Source organism: Pomacea canaliculata, linkage group LG7, assembly GCF_003073045.1.
Source record: "Pomacea canaliculata isolate SZHN2017 linkage group LG7, ASM307304v1, whole genome shotgun sequence".
Lineage (NCBI taxonomy): Eukaryota > Metazoa > Mollusca > Gastropoda > Architaenioglossa > Ampullariidae > Pomacea > Pomacea canaliculata.
The window spans coordinates 23,957,537-23,976,349 of record NC_037596.1 but is presented as its reverse complement, the minus strand read 5'-3'; the positions used below and the strand labels follow the sequence as shown (position 1 = coordinate 23,976,349).

Here is an 18,813-nt window from a genome sequence, read left to right as displayed (position 1 = left end):
TACGCGCCTGCGTAAGTGCGTGCGTGTGTGTGTTTGTGTGTTAATGCTTAAGTGCGTGTGTGTGTGTTTTCAAAAATGCTATTTTGAGCTGTCTGTATATATGAGACAGCAGATTCAAGAGGAGATAGCATGTGCACCATTCAATACGAATACCTATACCTTACTGGTCGAATTACAACAAAGGGACCTACTTCCTGGATGACGAGGTCATGGCTAAAAATACACAAATTTCTCGAAAAATGCCCTCTTATGTTTGTCACAACAACTACCAGAGCCGTGCCAGCGATATCCAATTTTGGTAAGGAGACCTGCACTGCAGTGATTCGTTCAGTCACGCTGCTATCCACTCTTAATGATGATTGTTATGATGAAAAATTGCTTCCACTATGATTTTGCAATATGAGAGGAGACAGAGGAGGAGAGACCCAGAGAAAATCCCCGAAGGCCGGTCTTGCGAACAGGTGTCACACACAGTGTCCTAAGACGAGATCTGAACCCAGGGTCTATCACTGCCATGGTGACAAGCGAGTGTTTTAACGATCGGGGGCACACTACCCCACTCCACTGCGCCTCAGTCGATAATATGTCGAGGCCCGTCCTGCTGAAATAAATAAATGCATAAATAAATAAAATAATTTTTTTTTAAAGTCAGATGCCGCCTCGCTGCTAAACCGGACATCGGGGGGCACACCCACTCATAATCAGGGTGCATACAGTGCTTATAAGTTTGTAAATTTGGGGGTGGGCGAAACAAGGCCTTATATTTAGCAATAGGTCCTTATTAATTGCGGCCAATTTCTTATAGAAAAGAGGTTTAAGTCGGTTTTTGTGTAAAGTGTGTCCGTATTATTCTTCTCGCTCACCAGTTTGAAAAACTCGTTAGTCCTTTTAAAAGCCACCCTTTTACCGTCTCGCATAAAAGAATGGGTCCTACTTGGAGGGAGATGAGGGTACGTCGCGGGTCAGACTGAAGCGATTAGCGAAGCGTGACGACTAAAGTAACAAGCTCTATGTGTACTCATCACCTCCCTCCCACTGGTCAAACTATACTTTCCTGTCATGATGGAAAAATAATATTCTCTCCTGAAATAAAATCTACATGGGAGGGAAAATAAAATTCTGAATGAGGGGACAGGCAGTGGTAAAAATAAGGCGGGCCTACAGGGACCCATGGGGAAGCAAATAGCGAGTGGTTATACTTTCGAACTGCGCAGGTTCGATACCCGTACAACGTAGAAAACTTTATCCAGTCACTCCAGCTGATGAAAAAGGGTGTCTGCCTGTTTAGAGGGTTGGGGAAGGGTAAAACAGAGAGGGAGAGAAGACGGGGTACCTCCCTCACTTAAAGTAGCCCCGAGCAAAATGAGCTTTCTAACACCTCACTCCCCAATGACTCAATGTGCGCGTGTTAACTGTCACGTACGTGCAGAACAGGAATGTCACGAGGTTGGGGCTATAAAAGGCTTTGAGGTTGTGTCTTGTGAACTGGGATGTTACAAGAGATCAAAAGCTCGTGAAGGGCTCATGGGGTTGAGAAGTGAATGGTGGCATTGATGAAGGGAGATAGGGAAATGAAAATAAACGGAAGGGCTGCATTAAGCGATTGCTATACAGAAACAATGGGGCAAATGATTTCATATTGTGTAGTGCCATTGGACTTATAATAATACAAGTGAACCATGTAACACCATATGATCATAACAATCATTCAATCTCCCCCTAAAATAAATAACGGAACTTCCCAAGCCAAAGATAGCTGCTTAACGGGCAACTGAAATCCTCTAGAGCTGAAATTAAACTGATTATGATTCACTAGATAAGTATATATGTATACTTTAAATTATAACATCCATGAAATATTCAGTTTGGTTCAATATTTGTCACTAGGACGTGCGAGTTTCAGGTTTGAAAAAAGTAGGGGATATCTTAATTTCACCATGCTTTAATCCCAAGAAACATGTTTGCTTCCACCTGTCCTTAAGGAATAAATTTGATTTGTGTTTATGGACAAGCACTGAGACAAGAGCAGAATGAGAGGCACAATAAAGTTGACACTTCTTCAGCTCTGATAAGAAAAGGGCTAATAAAATGTTGCCCCAGGTTACATCTTTCTTCTTTAATCTACAAATATGTAATAAAAATGAAATATGAGTGACAAATGACATATAGTTAGTTTTGTCTGCATGTTATGAAAATCTCCTCGAATGGCCTTATAACAGGGATTCCGGATCCTTAGAGAGTCTTTATTGTCAGTGTTCGGACCTGTGTGAACCTTGATAATGTATTGCATCAATTATTGCATTCATGTATATTTTATTATATTATATGACACTTTGAAGACATGTCTGTCGCCAACAGTGCTGAATAAAGATTGACATAAACAGTACATTCACATAAAATTATCGGGAAAAAACAGGCAAGGGATTAGTGGTAATTTATGGGTTAACCATTGCTTAAATATTTGAACCTCTTATACATATCATGCCTAACACAGAAGCATTTTGGAAGCAGAATTTATCAGCTGTGTATCTGTCCAACGCAAGGATATGTAGCGGTTATCCACAAACATATAAACACTTGAATCAAATGATGGATTACTATATTGTTCGGTGGCTAAAAGACTCGTGCACTTGTCACCACTCCAATGAGAAACTCAGGGTTAGGATCTCATATGTGACACTTGGGCGTCGAAGGTTTTCTCGGGGTACTCCGGTTTCCTCCTTCCTCCCTCTAACCCTTAGTACAAAATCACCTCAAGGTGGAAGCACTTTCCTAATAAATAAATCAAGTACATATAACATATTTTATCGATTTTAAAATTGAAAAAAATTATGTATAGTACGAAAGAGAGGTATTGTATTTTTTAAAAGATGTTTGAGTCAAAATATGTCGTTCTCATAAAGACTATATTAAAGTCGTACACGATTTCTCAGAGATTTTGTTCCATTTCTGCTGTTTTGAAAAAAAAAAAAATACAGCACATCATCTATAGTTTATATCCAGTGTACTTGTATCGCATTGTGTGTACTTTATTTATATCCAGTGTACTTGTATCGCATTGTATGTACTGAGCGCTGTTTAACTCATCAACGAGGGCAGTATATGACGTAAACAAAATTTCCGTCCTTGAGACCTGCCCTACATTCCTGCCCCGCGAAGTAGATGTCATCGTTCTTTCTGCTTTCTATGACAGGGAAGTAGGAAGTGAACTGCGATTGTTGAACTGATGTGTTAGCGGACACATTTTCTGAAAACCCATTTACGATCATCACGTGATTGTACTTGTCCGCTGAGCCGCTTTGACGTGTTGGATCAATCACGGCAAATTGAGGGGACATAAAATTGTGTGGATATACATAAACACAAAAGCCGCGAGCAAAGACTGCAGAAAAGGACTTTCTAAAATGCTTGGAAAGTTGTTGTTGCTTTTGGTGGTTGTGGAGTGGAGAGCCGCCGAGCACCATCACTTCAGGCCCCTTACATCAATCGTTAATTATAATCGTTAATATCTTTCCACTATATATAAGGTCGGAGGATGGGTAGAGTAGAGGGGGAAATTAGTGTTTTACGCAGAGCCACTAACTAAGGTTATATCACAGCAAAGCAGCAAGTCCTGCAAACAGATGTCACATGCACAAAAGAACAGCGTGCTAGAGACGAGTTTTGAACCCTGAACAGTCAATCTTCACTGCGTTTTTGACAGGCGACAAACGATCGGTGCCCCCTTCCACATTGGGCTATCTAATTCACCTACCTACCATTCTTCCCGTATGCTCGTCACCCCCACGACATGCACAGTGCTGTGTGCACGTGAGTGGTCAGCAAATGATGGAAAGGGTATCAAACTCGTCACACCCCTTTCTGTCTGTCACGTCGGCAGTGGAGGTCAAACACTTGACAGAGAAACGGAGTGGTCTAGACAGTACAGTTTATTTCCCGAAGCCTATATTGCGCGTGTGATAAATGTGGGTTTTACAGTATTTACAGCACAATAAATAGTTTCGGGATTCATAAAAAAAAAAAAAAATGCTGCGATGTCCGCTCGACGAGCTATATTTTGTCCATACAGTATGTATATATTGCTCCCATGCACTGCCTCAAACCGTAGTGCTTTGCTGGCCTTAACGATTTGCGAAATGTTCAACCATGCTGTCCATTGTTTTGGCGACCATGCAGAGCCTCCAAAGACTCATCAACATTTTTAAAATGATCTTGCAACAATTCATTTTATTTTGTTGGCTGTGCAGCATTAGTAATTAAGGCGCTAATCTCAGTTCGCTCAGCCCACGCTGGATTCTCTCTGTCCCACATTCTGGCTGCGGTATTTGGAGTGGACCCTGCCTCTGTCTCGCCATGCAGTGTGGACGCTGCTATATGGATTTAAAACCTCTTAAAATCTCTTTCGGAAATATCCACTGTAATCGGTTTACACTGTTACTTCTCCCTCGCATGCTGTCCATGTTTTGTTCATAAGCGCTAAAAGCATACTCCTTAGGAGTGTGATCAAGTATGCACTTGACAAATTTTGTATTTATTATTACTTTCTTCACACTGTGTTCCTTCATGTTTCTATGTTCACTGTGCATGTATAGTGGAATGATTGCATGCCTGATTGTGATGCCCTTCGCTGTCATTCATCACTACTGCCCTTGTTCAAAGTTCGTCTCCGTGTGGGGAAATGACGTGTTAAATAAATCCCAATATTATTAATATCTCGGTAGCTGCTTTATTCACAAGGTATTACTCTGCAGTTGTATGTTTGGTGAGACCGTGAGAGTAGGGAGTAAATATTAAAAACAAAAATGAACAGTTTCAACATCCCTTAAGTCTGCAAGGCCAGGCTGGCGGGGCCCCACCCCTTCCTTTACACTGTTAATCCCGACATGTGCAGGTCACCCTTGTGGCAGATAAACCATGCTATGATAAACCATTCCCCGATGCATCAACATTCTTCTAGATGACCCCATAATCGGCGCCCAAGGCCTTTTGACACAACAGCGGCATCAATTCAGCGTAACGAAAACACCTCAGCGCTGACAACACCTCCTCGATCCCCAGCCCACTGCCCCGCCCCTGGCCCGTCTCACTTCTCCACAGGCTTGGGAATAGTACAGCGCATGCTTAAACAACTTCTCTCCGTAATGCTTTGGTATTCTTTCTTCGGATATTTTTATTAAAAGAAATGGCGCCCAGGCGAGACGACAGTCATGGTTTGATGACATCCGGGATGCTGGCCACAGAGCTCCAATCAAAGCACTTCCCTTGATGCGCATGCGCAGTTGGTATATTTGCTACTGGGCGCCGCGGGGAATCCCCTAAAATTTCCAAGCTTGGTTACAGCTCACTGCACCCGGCAAGGATTACTGTCGAATGTAGGGAGTCCGGCTGAAATCCTGGACAGACGGGCGATGTAACTCGCCCCAAAATGGCAGTTTCCACATTATCTTTTATTCAGCAAGAACATGGTAAGTGTTATTTTTTTCAATATAAGTGTTTCAAGCGTACACAACATTGAGGACACGACGTCACTTCCATAGAGTTTAGCAAGACTGAAATGTAGGTCAACGATTCGTAACTGCTTTTCAGTCATAATTAACTGCTCAGAGGAATGTAGGTAAGAATAACAAATTTATATTGCTACAGCTCAACCAATATAAGATCTGTATGCCACATTATTTTTGTTTTTGTCGTTTTTCGCGATCAGATGTAAGGTTATTTTTGGGTTCGGGAATGAAGCCTCGCCATCTTGTTCACTTGTTGACGTCCGTCGTTACGCTCCTAATAATATAAGTAGTAGTGTTCCCACGATTATACCAAACTTAAAATGTTGTATGTTTAGTTTTTAAATGTTTTTTATCAGTTGTCTTGTGTTATTAATCAAACTCAGGAAACAAAAAAGTGATTTTTAGTAGAATGGACCGACCGGTGTTTCAACACGTACACTGCGATTGTTTGGTTGACCCTTCAGACAGTTGGTTGTGACTAAGCTCTATTCTAGGTAGTCCATCACTTACGTGTGGGGTACAGCAGCAATTTTTTTTCTATTTTCATCATTCATTCCAAAATGGGAGTTTCATGAAGTGCATTTAGTTTGAACGATCATAAATGTGTTATTTAAAAATGCATGTATATTTATTTGACAACCCTAAGATACAAAAAATAAATTGAATATGACTTAATATTTAGTGAAAACACTTTTTACTTCCATTTTAAGTCATGAATAATTAGTTTGACATATTAAACATAAGTAAGTGATAAAATTCAATAGAAAATATATTACACTTTCAACTTTTCTTCTGTACCAAATAAAAAAAACCACACACACAGAGTTAAATATTTGCATTACATATAGGCTGTTCTGTACAACTCTGGCATGCTTCGGTTTTTTTTGGGGGGAAGGTTTTTTTTTTTAGAAATTTTGTAAACTTAAAATAATTGCAGTTTTGAATAATAGAGTAATTACAATAATGCATTAACCGTAGCAAGTGTTTTTGTTAATGTACACTTTTGTTTTTATATCTTAGATTCCTTATGCTTGAAGAAAAAAATGCACCACAGTCCACTACTCGACACAGATGTACAGGAAGATGGCTACAATTGCTATGATCTCATTACAGCTTGTGAAAGTATCGGAGATCATCAGCCTCATTTTCAAAAATACCCATTGGAAGACATTTTGGACAAGATTACTAATGAAATTCATCAGCTGCAGGTTACCGACAAGGTGAGTTAAGTGATGCTGTTTGTCAGATTATGTGATAACATTTGAGAGGGAAATAATGGCAAAGGTCAGTGTTGACAGTAATAAACACCAAAAGGTGAAGGTTAGTATTAACATAGTAATAAAGACAACGATGAAGGTTATGGCAATCAAATGCTGTAAAATAAAGTGACCAGACGTTTCGGGGGCGAAAGCGGGACACGTGCCGATGATGGTGTCGTCACCGTCAAAGAACGCCGAAAAAAGTGGGGGGGGAGGCGCTGTGGGGGTACTTTCCTCTGACTTTGCCGGATGCGAATCAGCATACGGTATTCAGATTTTTAAAGACAACCTGGACATTTGATGGACTTGCCAAAAAGCCAGAAAGTGGGACATTGGACGTCTCGCCCGATGAGCAGGCGGGACACGAGGTCAAAAGTGGGACTGTCCCGCATAAAGCGGGATGTCTGGTCATCTTATGTAAAACATTCAGTCAGGATTCCTTCATTTAAATGACACTGGCCCAAAGAAGATCATTTTAATAATAGATACCAGTTTGGTTCATTGCACTTTTCCTAGCTGACCAAATTCTTGAATGGGTGTGCCTGACTCACTAGAAGGTTGTGAAGGGCTAATTGATTAATGTAAATTAATTAAAATGATTTTAAGCCTATTAAAGTACATAAATACGGTCTGTTAATTTGTCAGATGGAGCTTCAAGGAAAGCAGACACTTGAGATAAAGCAGAAAAGTCTAACCCACCCATTTCTCTCTCCCCTTCCCGCCAAAAAGAAGAGAGTTCTGATTAAAATATTCGACAGCTCAGCACCATACAGCCTGTATGACTAGACATAAAGACATGAAATCAGATTTTATATTTTTAAAAATGCAAAAAAAACAGAACACTTAGAACCTTTGCCTTTATGAGATATGCCATAAAACATTGTTTGGCTGGATTGACTATTTAACATTTGTTTTAACGTTGGCATTTTGTTTTAATGTTTGCTATTTCTGTGCCCTGTTTCTCTTTCCCTACATCCCAGCCAGACAAGCCTGAATGTTGTCTGATAAACATACCCTCACTATCCCTGTAACCAGAACAACAACAACATATTGCCATATGACTTTTTAGTGTACTGTACAGTGGAAATCTCTTCCCTTCCATGTTCGCCACTATCAAATCCTTGAAACATGCAGTAAGAACACTGTTCCATGAGCATTACTCAACAATCAGCCAATCAACAAAATAATTATCTAACCTTTTCCTTCACTTTTTTCGTCTGTTGATTAGTTGTCAAAAGCTGTGATTATTACCTGTTGAGTAATCAGCCAGCTCATCTTTTTTTCTGCAGATTTATACTACTCACCATCCTTACTGTTTGTTCCCTGATCCCTCTTTAGGTGTCCTATGTTTGTCTTTATTGCACAGTTGTTTTACTGTGCAGTTATTGCACACTTTATTCCATCCTTTCCGTGTTGTCTATATCTTCTTCTTGTCTTAACTTTTGAAAGTATGTTCCTTGGTGAGCGTGATCATGCGCTATAAAAATCATATGTTTATTATTATTAATACCCCACTGCTGTTCACACAGCATACATGAGAGCAGACCATTTGCTGCCTTCTCATGATTGGCTCCAAGTGTTTATTAAGCATCATTGTGCTTATACATGGCTGGGTGATGCTAGTTTGCATTTGTCAGTAGTGGAAGCAGCAACAAACAGTGGTAACGTAGTCATTTAGTCACTGCGTACTTTGGCACACACTGGAAATTCAACTTGAAACTAGCTGCCACAAATACTAACAAAGCGTTCTTTTTGAATTGATCACCATGTGTAGCAGTCTACCAATATCACCAGAAAAGTATCGTGCTTCCCATCCTGTGGCCATGCTGTTTGTGTTTCACATTACCAGGCTAAGCATCATTAATACAGACATAGAATTTGATGTGGTTAGGCATGTAAAAAAAATGTAATACTCGTTCTCTTTCGCTGACATCACACACACACTCACAAATGAAAACTCCATATTGCACATATGAACCATTGACAACTTAAAATGTTATGGAAATGGTGCTAAAGCAAGATATTTTTCCAATGCATGAAAATTCTTTAACACTTTAAGAATTTACTACTGGATGTTCACACATTTCTTTATTTGCTGCAGGAGCTAGATGAGAAAGGTGGGGGATATAAAAGACCTATAAACAATGGAAAAGGTTTGGATGCTGTTGACGGTCCCACAAAGAGACCTTATCAGAAAAGAGCCAACCATTCATTACGTGACAACTCAATAACAATTGGAAACAACCACTCACTTGGAGTGCCACAGAATGTCTGTTATTCAAGCCCCCTTTCAGAGGCATATGCTAGTCACCCAGGTGGCAGTGAAAAGTTTATGCCGCTTAACCCACCCAGCTACCCTTCAGGTCACCTGAGTCCACTGTGTTTTCCACCCAACGATGGGAAGTCTCAAAATGCTAGTTTCCAAAGTAGTAGTAGGCACTCCTCCTTTTCTCGCACAGTATCTGTTTCATCTGTGGCCAGCAGCAGCAGCAGCAGTGCATTTTCATTGCAGGAAGAAGAATCGGAGAAGAGACCACCAGGAACTGTTACAGAAGATGGTGTGTTGTCTTTTCCTCCATCCAATAAATATATAAGAATTAAAATGATTGAAGAGTATCTTTTAAGCTTGCCCTCTCCGCCATCAGGATCTGTTGATGTGTGTGGGCCTCCAGATTTTGCAATGCTATCAATGCTTCAAGGACCATCAACTGCAGGGGTGAATAACAACAACCACACTACCAGCCTTGGAGAGAGACAGGAGAACGGGACAAGGTTTCCTTCCCTCCCCTCATCACCGTGGGCGACAGTGGCAAGTCCTGGAAGCTCATATGCATCACCAGTATCTCCTGACTTATACACACTGCCACCAACACCTGTCAGTCCCGATCACAGAACTTTGTCCCCAGATCCACCACGTCAGCCTAGCCCTTTCATTTCATTTTACCCTCATACTTCAGCTTCTATAGTTAACAGTAAAGACCCATCGGTAATTAACAGCGCAGACCCAGTGATGCATGATGCTTTCCGAAGCCCTTCAGTGTCATCCGAGGGCAGCACACACTCTGTGCAGTTATCACAGACCATGGCGTCTTCTCTGACCTCACCTTCTCAGACCTCCTCTGAAAGTGTTGCTGCTCCATTGTCTCCCTTCGATCTTGAAGCTGCCAGGCAATTTGTTGCTGCTCCATTGTCTCCCTTCGATCTTGAAGCTGCCAGGCAATTTGTTGCTGCTCCATTGTCTCCCTTCGATGTTGAAGCTGCCAGGCAATGGTCACCTGCCTCAGACTGCTCAGAAGATTCTCTGACCGAAGAGGACATCATTAATTGTGCCATTGGAGAGGACAAACAGTGGCGGCAAGATGAATATGGTGACACGTAAGAATACTGCCACTTTCTTCTGGGTCTGCAGCTCTGTCTTCTAACAACACTCTCTGATACTCTCTCACAGTCCTCTGAGCATTTGCCCATCTTTTCCTTACTTCATTAACTATTAGATTGTGAGCATAAATCAGAACCAGCTTCTTTTCTTGTAATATATATGTGTCTGTGTGGACATTTTCTTTTTTTCATTTAGTATCATCACTCTGTATTAAAATAATTGATAATCAGCATTTAATTGAAAAGTTACAGAGTTGATAGCACCATTTGCATGTGTTTCAAGCCTAGTCATAGTCTAACCATAGGCTTATACCATGACTATTGTGATTTATATCTCAGATATATTCATCCTGTCATGCATGGTTGCAGTGAATTTTTGTGTCTGTCCAAGTTGTATGTATTCATATGCACAGCAACACATGTCCACATGCTCTACATCTGTATATGGTACATGTACAAAACTTTTAGTTTAACCTTTTGGTCTTGTTTTTCAGGTATCTTCACTATCTTGTGACACTGAGGGATGAAGCAGCAGCAGAGAAATTGAATGTTCTATACAATAAAATCGGTCTGAAGGGTGTTATCAACAGATGCAATAAAGAAACAGAGGTGATGTCAGTTAGCAAATTGGTCTGGTAGCAATTGTTTTCATTAAAATTCTTCCTGCTTTTTTTTTCACCCCCACCCCTAATCTTCCATGATTCCTAATACACTTTTACCTGTAAGCCAATCAATGGGCATGATTATTTGATATCTTTTGATCTTATAGTTGTTATAGTGATTGAATAACACCACCATCACCATGTCAGTTGTGAGATAACAACAATTCATGTCCACGCATGCCTGTATGTAACATTGGTTTCACATATTTCATCAGTGGTTATAACACAAGTTACATCCGAAAGGCTAAGCTTCAAAAATGTTGATTTAGGATGTGTTTTTGAAGCTGTTATATAGAGACATATTCATAATTTTTGTCTGTGTGTGTGTGTGTGTTTTTGTGCCTGAGTACACCTATTTGCAGACTCCACTGTACAGTGCAGTAGAAATGGGCAAGAGCAAGTTAACTCGGTTGCTGCTGACATACGGAGCTGACGTGAATATGTACTGCCGCAATAAAAGCATGGTGAGTGGATGTTACCACTGCTGTACATGTTTTTAAGACATGATTTTAGCATGTCAGCTAATGCAAAAAGGTTACATTTTATTTTTCTTTTCATTCACAAATAGTTCATGCTCCAAGGGAAGTAAATATAAGTTGAATCATTTCTTAACCAATTACTTCCTTTGGCTTAATTTTAACAACAAAATGTCTTGTGTTTTTCAAATTCTTTTGTTGTGAAACAAGTGAAACATCCATCTAGGGTGACAGTTTGGTGCATCAGAGTGATCAGAATTACTATAGATAACCCTTATTTGAGATAATCTTTAACACTTTAGGATAATACAAGTTTATTCAAGTGGCTTAATATTAGAACTTTTTAACGTATGTATCAAGCTTTCACTGTAGCCCTACATTAGAAACAGATTTTCAAAAAGAAGCTTTTGATAACTGATGTGTGAATAAAAAAATAAAAGAAATAAAATATTTCTGAATAAAAGAACAAAACGTCATAAGAGTAAAACCCATAGTAAGAACAGTTCTGCAAATTTTGATAAACAAATTTGTTTTTTGAGAAATGGTCAAAATGTGCCAATCTAAAGCAGACATTTATCCTGAAAGAGCATTAATCTGCTTAACAGCTGAGCTTAAAGAAAAGAAAAACAAAACATTTACATATTTGATGGATCAGAAGGTCCTAAAAACAAGTAGTTTATATGATCATAATTTTTTTTAAATAGTAGAGATTTAATAGATTCATCCTTTTGTATGCTGAGCTGTCTTGTGCTGAGCACATTTTTTCTACCATATTTGCCCTTCACAGCTACTTTCGTTTGTGTTGGAACAATAACTTATCTCGTTTTGCAGAACATGGAACGTACTCCACTCCATGTTGCTGTGGAGAAGGGCGACATCGACATTGTGAACATTCTTCTGCATTGTGAAAAGATTAATGTTGATGCACCTCGGAGTCCTGACAGTAAGAAGAATAATCTATCACAATCTTGGAGTTTCTGGTGTTTTTGTTTTTCGTGCTTTGACATTGTTTTGTGTTGCTATTTTCTGTTTGTGCTTATTTATAGAAATGATTCTATTAGCTTTCCAGAGATTGAAACATTTATTAAATGGGCTGTCCTTGCACTGGAGTTGCTACCATTATTTGTAAAAAAAAAAAAAATCGCAATAAACAATATATCAAAGGTGAGGAAAAATTAATTTATGATTGTAAAAATCAATCTTTCCTGTCTGAACACCCAACTCATTTTCAAATAAAAAAGGAACTACCAATACCTAATGAACTTTCCCCAAAAAGTCTTTACACAGTGTTTTCTTTTATTGATGTTCACCAGTTTATATCAGTTTGTCCATTGTCCTCTTGCTTTGTTCTCCATGTGCATTACTTAAGGTGGGGAGTGGCTTCTATTGAATTTGGAAATATGAAGCTAAAGCTTTATGGAGTTAGATATATATACTTTTTTTTCCATAAAAATTATTGTAGTAGGGGTAAAATATAGTCTTACCAAAGCTTAAAGATACTTATACCATTTTACATTGAGAATTTGTTAATAGATTCAGTTATTCTTTGCTATGGTTTGGGTTCCAAGCGTGGAGGATGTTTGTCTATCAAAATATTGTAATCTTTACCTTTTCTATACAAGCCCTTAATTCTGTCAGAATATAATGTTAATGGCATGTTTTGTAAACAAGAACAGTAGTGTGGCATCTTTTTTCCAGTTTTTCATGGAAAGAGCCTTTTACTAGTGTTGATGTGACATTTGTTTGCAGACTCTGGGGGTGATGTCCGTTTATATATGTTTATAGACTATGGTATGGATGTTACTTTTTATGTATGCAGATAACAGCATTTGTGTATTTGAATGTGTGTGCAGACTACACACCACTATTGGTGGCTCTGGAGAAGCACCAGCCAGGGCATCCTGTTGATGATCGCTCAAAAATAATCAAGCTCCTTATTGAGGCTGATGCCAGCTTATCAGCTAAGGTTGGTATGCTTCAGATTCTGAAACATTTTGAGGCGGCAAGTGATATAAAACCTTGTTAGGTGGGCTTTATAGGGGCAAGGTGGGAACACTGTTGTATGATTGATTAACCTAAGGAGTGAAGATTGTTGAAGAGTTCCACAGACCCAGCTTTAAGGGGTTTACCATAATTAGAGCATAACATATAGAAGGCATCTCTTCTACCTTCCCTTTCTGCGGCCTTCCTAATAAATGGGGTACCCGCTTCTGCTGGGTGGAAGTAGTGAGATTGATTCCACCGGCATGAAATTAGACTGGTGCAACTCCAGCTTCTTTCTTGTTTAGGATGGGCGCTCCGGAAACACTGTGTTGATGATGGCTGTCGCCAGGAAAGATGTGTCAGTGGTGCAGTTGATTCTGGACACAGCTGGGGCAGTGGAGGCACGGGAGCTGGTCAGACAGCAGTCACTATGTGGCAACTCTGCTCTTCATGTGGCTGCAGGCTTGCAAAACATTAACGAACGTTTGCAGCAACAGCTTTTCCAACTCCTTATTAGAAGTGGAGGTAAGTTTGTTTAAAATGTTGATTTTTATTGATATATTTTAACACATTTATAACCCAAAAATAAACCAGAAAGGACACACATGAAATTAATTAGTCCTTAGATTTACAGAATACTTAATGTTATTTGGATGCATTTATATACGATTCTGGTCAAGGATAGTCATAAATCACATTACTGAATATGGTTTAAATCAAAACATTATCACAAACTTAATAGTGCATAACCTTGGATATAATTATTTAATTTATTGCTGTGCAAAAATAATCAAATTTATTTTCTCTGGTCATGTGACTATCTTTTTCTGCTTTTTTTCACTTTCCATGTTTTGTAATCATTATAAAGGTTGTGGTATGGTATTTCTTCTAAGCTGTATTTTACTGTTTGAGTAAATCTGCACGATATTTTTTGTTAGCTTAGACATGGATACCGAACAATAGCATATGCTACTCATCAAATGACGTTGAAAAAGTTGTTTTTGATTAAGCTGTATTGTAATTCGAAGAACATATCTTCCCAATCATTTTGATGTATAAAAAAATGAGCGCATATTATTTTTAAGCAGTTATGATTTTTTTCAGTTGAACTTACTTTTTTCATATGCCTCATGTTGATTTTGCCAACTTTGGAGGCAAAGTTTTACACGTGCAGGTGGTGGATGCAAAAGACTTGTGAACATTGAGAAAGAGTTGGATGATAATGGTCCCACAAAGAGACCTTATCAAACAGAACAGAAAATAATCAACCATCTGTTTGATTACAAGTCAATAGCAATAGAAAAAGCCCCGCTCTGGTACACCCGCTTGAAATTCCACAGAATGTCTTTTATTCATGCCTCCTGCCAGTGGCAGAAAAAAGTAATTCAGATTGCCTTTAGCATAACAAACATCCATTAAAAATATAATCTATGGAGGTAATAGTTTTAAACTGTTTTGTTTTCAGAAATGTCATTTTGTGCAGTCCATACAATTTTTTTTCAAATTCTTGTATTTTATGAGTTTTGATGAGCTTGGTATCAAGGTTTCTAGGCGTACAAGCACTTCATCTCTGCTATAAACCTGCTGAAAAATCATTTTATGCTACATAATAGTAACTCTTAAACAATTCAAAGAGGTTTACATCTCAGGAGTCCCTAATCATCTATAGGAAATCTTTACTAGTAAATGTGATTTGTATGGTGTTTGATCACACATCACACTCATAAAGGAGCATGCTCTCAGCACTTAAGACGAGAGTGAGACATGTAATACAAAAAACAGAAGGATAAACAACTGTGCAGAGAAGTAATAAAAAACAAACATCGAACATGCAAAGAGGAAATGGGTAACAAACAGTAAGAACTGAGAGATGTGTGAGTCTTCAGAGGAAGACCATCAGGCAGACTTGTCAATAGACTAAAAAAAGTGAAAGAAAGGGTTAGAAGATGAACTAGCATTATATGGATTGTTAGGACTAATGCTCAGAGAACATATGTGTTTTAATGCACATGTAAAGGATTCAATAGTAGGTTGGTGGTGGAAAGGGAGAGTTTCACTGTTTTGCAGCACAGTGACTAAAAATCATATGACCACATGTTGAATTGGTGACAGGAATAGCATATCGTCATCAGACAGTGGAGCTGTCTAGCGGGGATGTATGGGAAGAAAAGTTTAGAGAAATAGGGTAGGAACTTGCCAAGAAAAACATCACAGACAGCTTGTACCAAATCTTTAGCTACATAGTCGAAACAGCTGGAGTCCCTCATCATTTGTGGGAAATCTTTAGCTACTCATTGCAGATGACATCTGCTTCTTGCCTGTACCATAGCAGTAATGCTGTTTGCTAGCATATACTGCATGTCCAGTATTTTATGAAGCACACTCATCTTTTAAAGGAAAATAAGAAATATATTTCCAAGGCTTTTTTGAAACAGGGAATAAAATCAAGACCTAAGATCTACAGGAACTGAGAATGTGAAAAATCTGTGTGCAGTCTTTTTGTTCAAAAGTCAAATATGGTGAGTTGTATAAAGTTATGTGAACATCATTAGGTAAAAATTTGACAAGCTATTGGTGACATCCTTTTCCATAAGTATGCCTGTGCACAATATGTTTATTTGTGGTTCATTCAGTTCTTGGCCTGTTTCAGGAGACACTGAACTAAAGAACAATGAAGGAGACACACCAAAAAATTTCAATAGAAATCTGGTGAGCATCAACAAAATAGCATTTGTATACTGCTGTTAACCCGTTAAAATCTTTCTTAAACAAGTGATTTATTCATCACACACATGCACTGGCAGATGCATACCAAGTACTGCAACAACAGTACATTGTCAGCAAGGACATTGTTCATACAAAATTATCTGAGGTACAGTATTTAAGATTGACTGATATATTGACAGTGGTGTCTATTACTCCATTGTGTAAGCCCTTGACATGGAAGCTGTGTGGCAATCTTTTCAGTGAGCACATAGCATTGCATTACATGTTTTTTGCATCCATAGCTGATGTAAAAGAATGCAGTTAGTGTTCCATTTTTTGAACAGTTTATATAATGCAACTACAACTGTACATTCTTATTTTTTTCCAGTTAGCAAAGGCTGGAAAAATGAAGTGAGACTCAAACATTTCAAAGGTGGCAGCATTCCAAGTCTACTTTTGTCAGGATGTCTTACACATAATCTGGATCAATACGCTAAAAACCTGCATAATGTGAAAAAAACAGATTGTGGAGGAGTACAGATGGTGGGATGACCTGCAGGAAACATCAGATGACAGGCATGAAGGTGATCTTGGCCAGAGTACACCCTCACCATCAACACTGCCCCCCACTTGCCCAAACCAACGTATAAACATGAAACAACACTGACAGTTTATAAATATTTTACCTTGCTATGGTTTACCTCTTTACCAGCTTCATCACAACATATATCAGTGGGTATATTTGATTAGAATTCGAAAAGTTGAAAAAAAAGAAAAGACAGTGGATAAATGGATAAAACTGCTGTCAGCTGGATACCTCATTCCCTTTGACCACAAAACAGATTTGTAATGCCTGGTCTTGAACTAATTACACAAAGGATCAGGTAAAAGCCTTGGTCGTTTGGATTTTCATGAAGTTTTATGTGGGTTTTATTAGAGAAACTTAAAAGATTGCTTCATATGAACAAAAAATTGATGCTTTTATTATTTTGTTTAATTTTGCTGAGACCTGGAGAAATCCAGAAATGTTTAGCTTAGTGGCACTACTTGAGACATTTCTTTTTATACGCAGGTTTACATATAAGTAAGGTATTACAGAAACCCGGTGAAAGTGTGACTAGTTATTGGTGAAAGCCTTGGGGTCTGTGCAGTTAACAGTGTACAGTTGAAGTGCCATGATGCCATGAGAATTTTTTTAATGGTTAGTTTTCAGGATAATCAGCTTATGTAAAAATGTTTTGCCTAGAATGGTGTAAGAATGCCAATAGAAACAGACTTTGGTTATAAATTCAGATTTTATATACCAAAAAATATATAATAATCATATCATGTTTTTGCCTAAAGGACCTACAAATGGTTAGGTTGCAAATGTTGTTACCTTACTTGTTTTGACCTGCTAAGTGTTTGTTAAATTCGCTTAATATAATGCATTGTTCTGAAGCACTATAGTAAGTGAAAAATGATTTTGGGTGCTAATTATCAGCTATTGATATCAAATGTAAATTATCATTATTTCCACCTCCACACCTAACATTTCAATTTGGCTTAAGAAATAGTATTTTCTTTTTTTGTGATAATTGTAAATGCTAAGGTATCATAAAACCTTTCGTTTCTTTTTATTTACATACAGATCTGCACAAAATTTAATTTCCAGCACCATCACTATTTCATAAACTTAAGACTGAGCAAAGAAAGGGTCTAAAAACTTGAAAGGCTTGCTCAAACTAAACCTGAACACAAGCTGCTCGCAGGTTAACAGACTTTGGTAAAGCCTCTATTTCGTCATAGACATGCGTTATTTTACAGTTCACGTGGATTGATCTAAATTCTAACCTCTGGTGTCACTGAAGGTAGCAGCCAATGTGAGAGGTCAGAGCACATGCTAATGAAGTATTGCCTACTTGTGACATGAGAAATGCACTCATTGAGGAGCTGAAAACTGCAATATTCAGAGACTTCTATCATTTGGTAATCCTGTATACTTAATTCATTTGACAATTTTCCCCTTGGGTAACCCAAGTCATAAAATTAATCTCAAAAATTGCTAGCAGAATATGCAGTTATTAGTCTTATTATTAATGTATACTTTCTGGTGTTTTTTTTTTTTTTTTCAAGTAAATGAAATGTGGCTAAATTCAAGTTTGTATTTCTGATGTCACAGAGTGCTGCAGCCAAGGCAAAAATTTTGAGCATTTGCTAATGAACCATTGCCCAATCTGTTAGTGGGCATTTGTGATGTCACATGAAATAGTCTTGACCTCTCTCCTAAACCAAAGTGAGAACTTTCTAATGTTCAAAAGCTTGTGTCTTGTGAATGCAACATAATTTTTTTCACTCTTAGAAGTTTGTTTTAATCAACTAAACCCACTCATTTGAAAACAGTTTTAGGGAACTGCCTATACAAGGATGTAAAATGCTTAACTCTTCTCATATAGTTTGCACCCATGAATGTCTTCACAACTATAGCTCAGTTGTGTTAGTGCACCTGTATTGAACGAGGCAGCCAGACAAGTTTTGCTTTATTGGTATAGTTATAAAGTTATATAAGCTGTGGTCCAACCTTCGGAGCATTCCACTTACATCATGCAGCATCTGGATGTACAGTTGCCTTATTCCAGAATATTGGTTTCGGAGACTGTATAGTTAGACCTACCTGAAGATTTCTTTTCCACCTGAAAGATTTCATGACATGGGTTTTGGGTGGGTTTTTTTTTAAAGAAAGTTTGCTCCAGAGCATAACTGGATCAACTGTATCAGATAATCCCACCAATAATGTGATTTTCTTTCAAATAAAAAAACATGGTGTTATTCTAATATGCTGCAGTAAAAGAGAATTCGTAGCTGC

General features: G+C 38.4%; 1 protein-coding gene across 2 annotated transcripts; it reads left to right on the top strand.

Annotated features, from left to right (window-relative positions):
* Positions 1-5,282: 5,282 nt before the first annotated feature.
* LOC112567861 lies at positions 5,283-18,797 on the top strand. 2 transcript variants are annotated; one of them, XM_025244722.1, is made up of 10 exons: positions 5,283-5,465; positions 6,525-6,724; positions 8,865-10,138; positions 10,636-10,750; positions 11,166-11,267; positions 12,111-12,222; positions 13,133-13,245; positions 13,568-13,787; positions 15,913-15,971; positions 16,357-18,797. In XM_025244722.1, the coding sequence occupies exons 1-10, from the start codon at positions 5,426-5,428 to the stop codon at positions 16,381-16,383; spliced, it is 2,262 nt and encodes a 753-aa protein (XP_025100507.1). In that variant the 5' UTR covers positions 5,283-5,425; the 3' UTR covers positions 16,384-18,797. The 2 variants fall into 2 exon arrangements, with proteins under 2 accessions (XP_025100507.1, XP_025100508.1); XM_025244723.1 differs by lacking the exon at positions 5,283-5,465 and adding an exon at positions 5,543-5,614.
* The last annotated feature ends 16 nt before the right edge of the window (positions 18,798-18,813 follow it).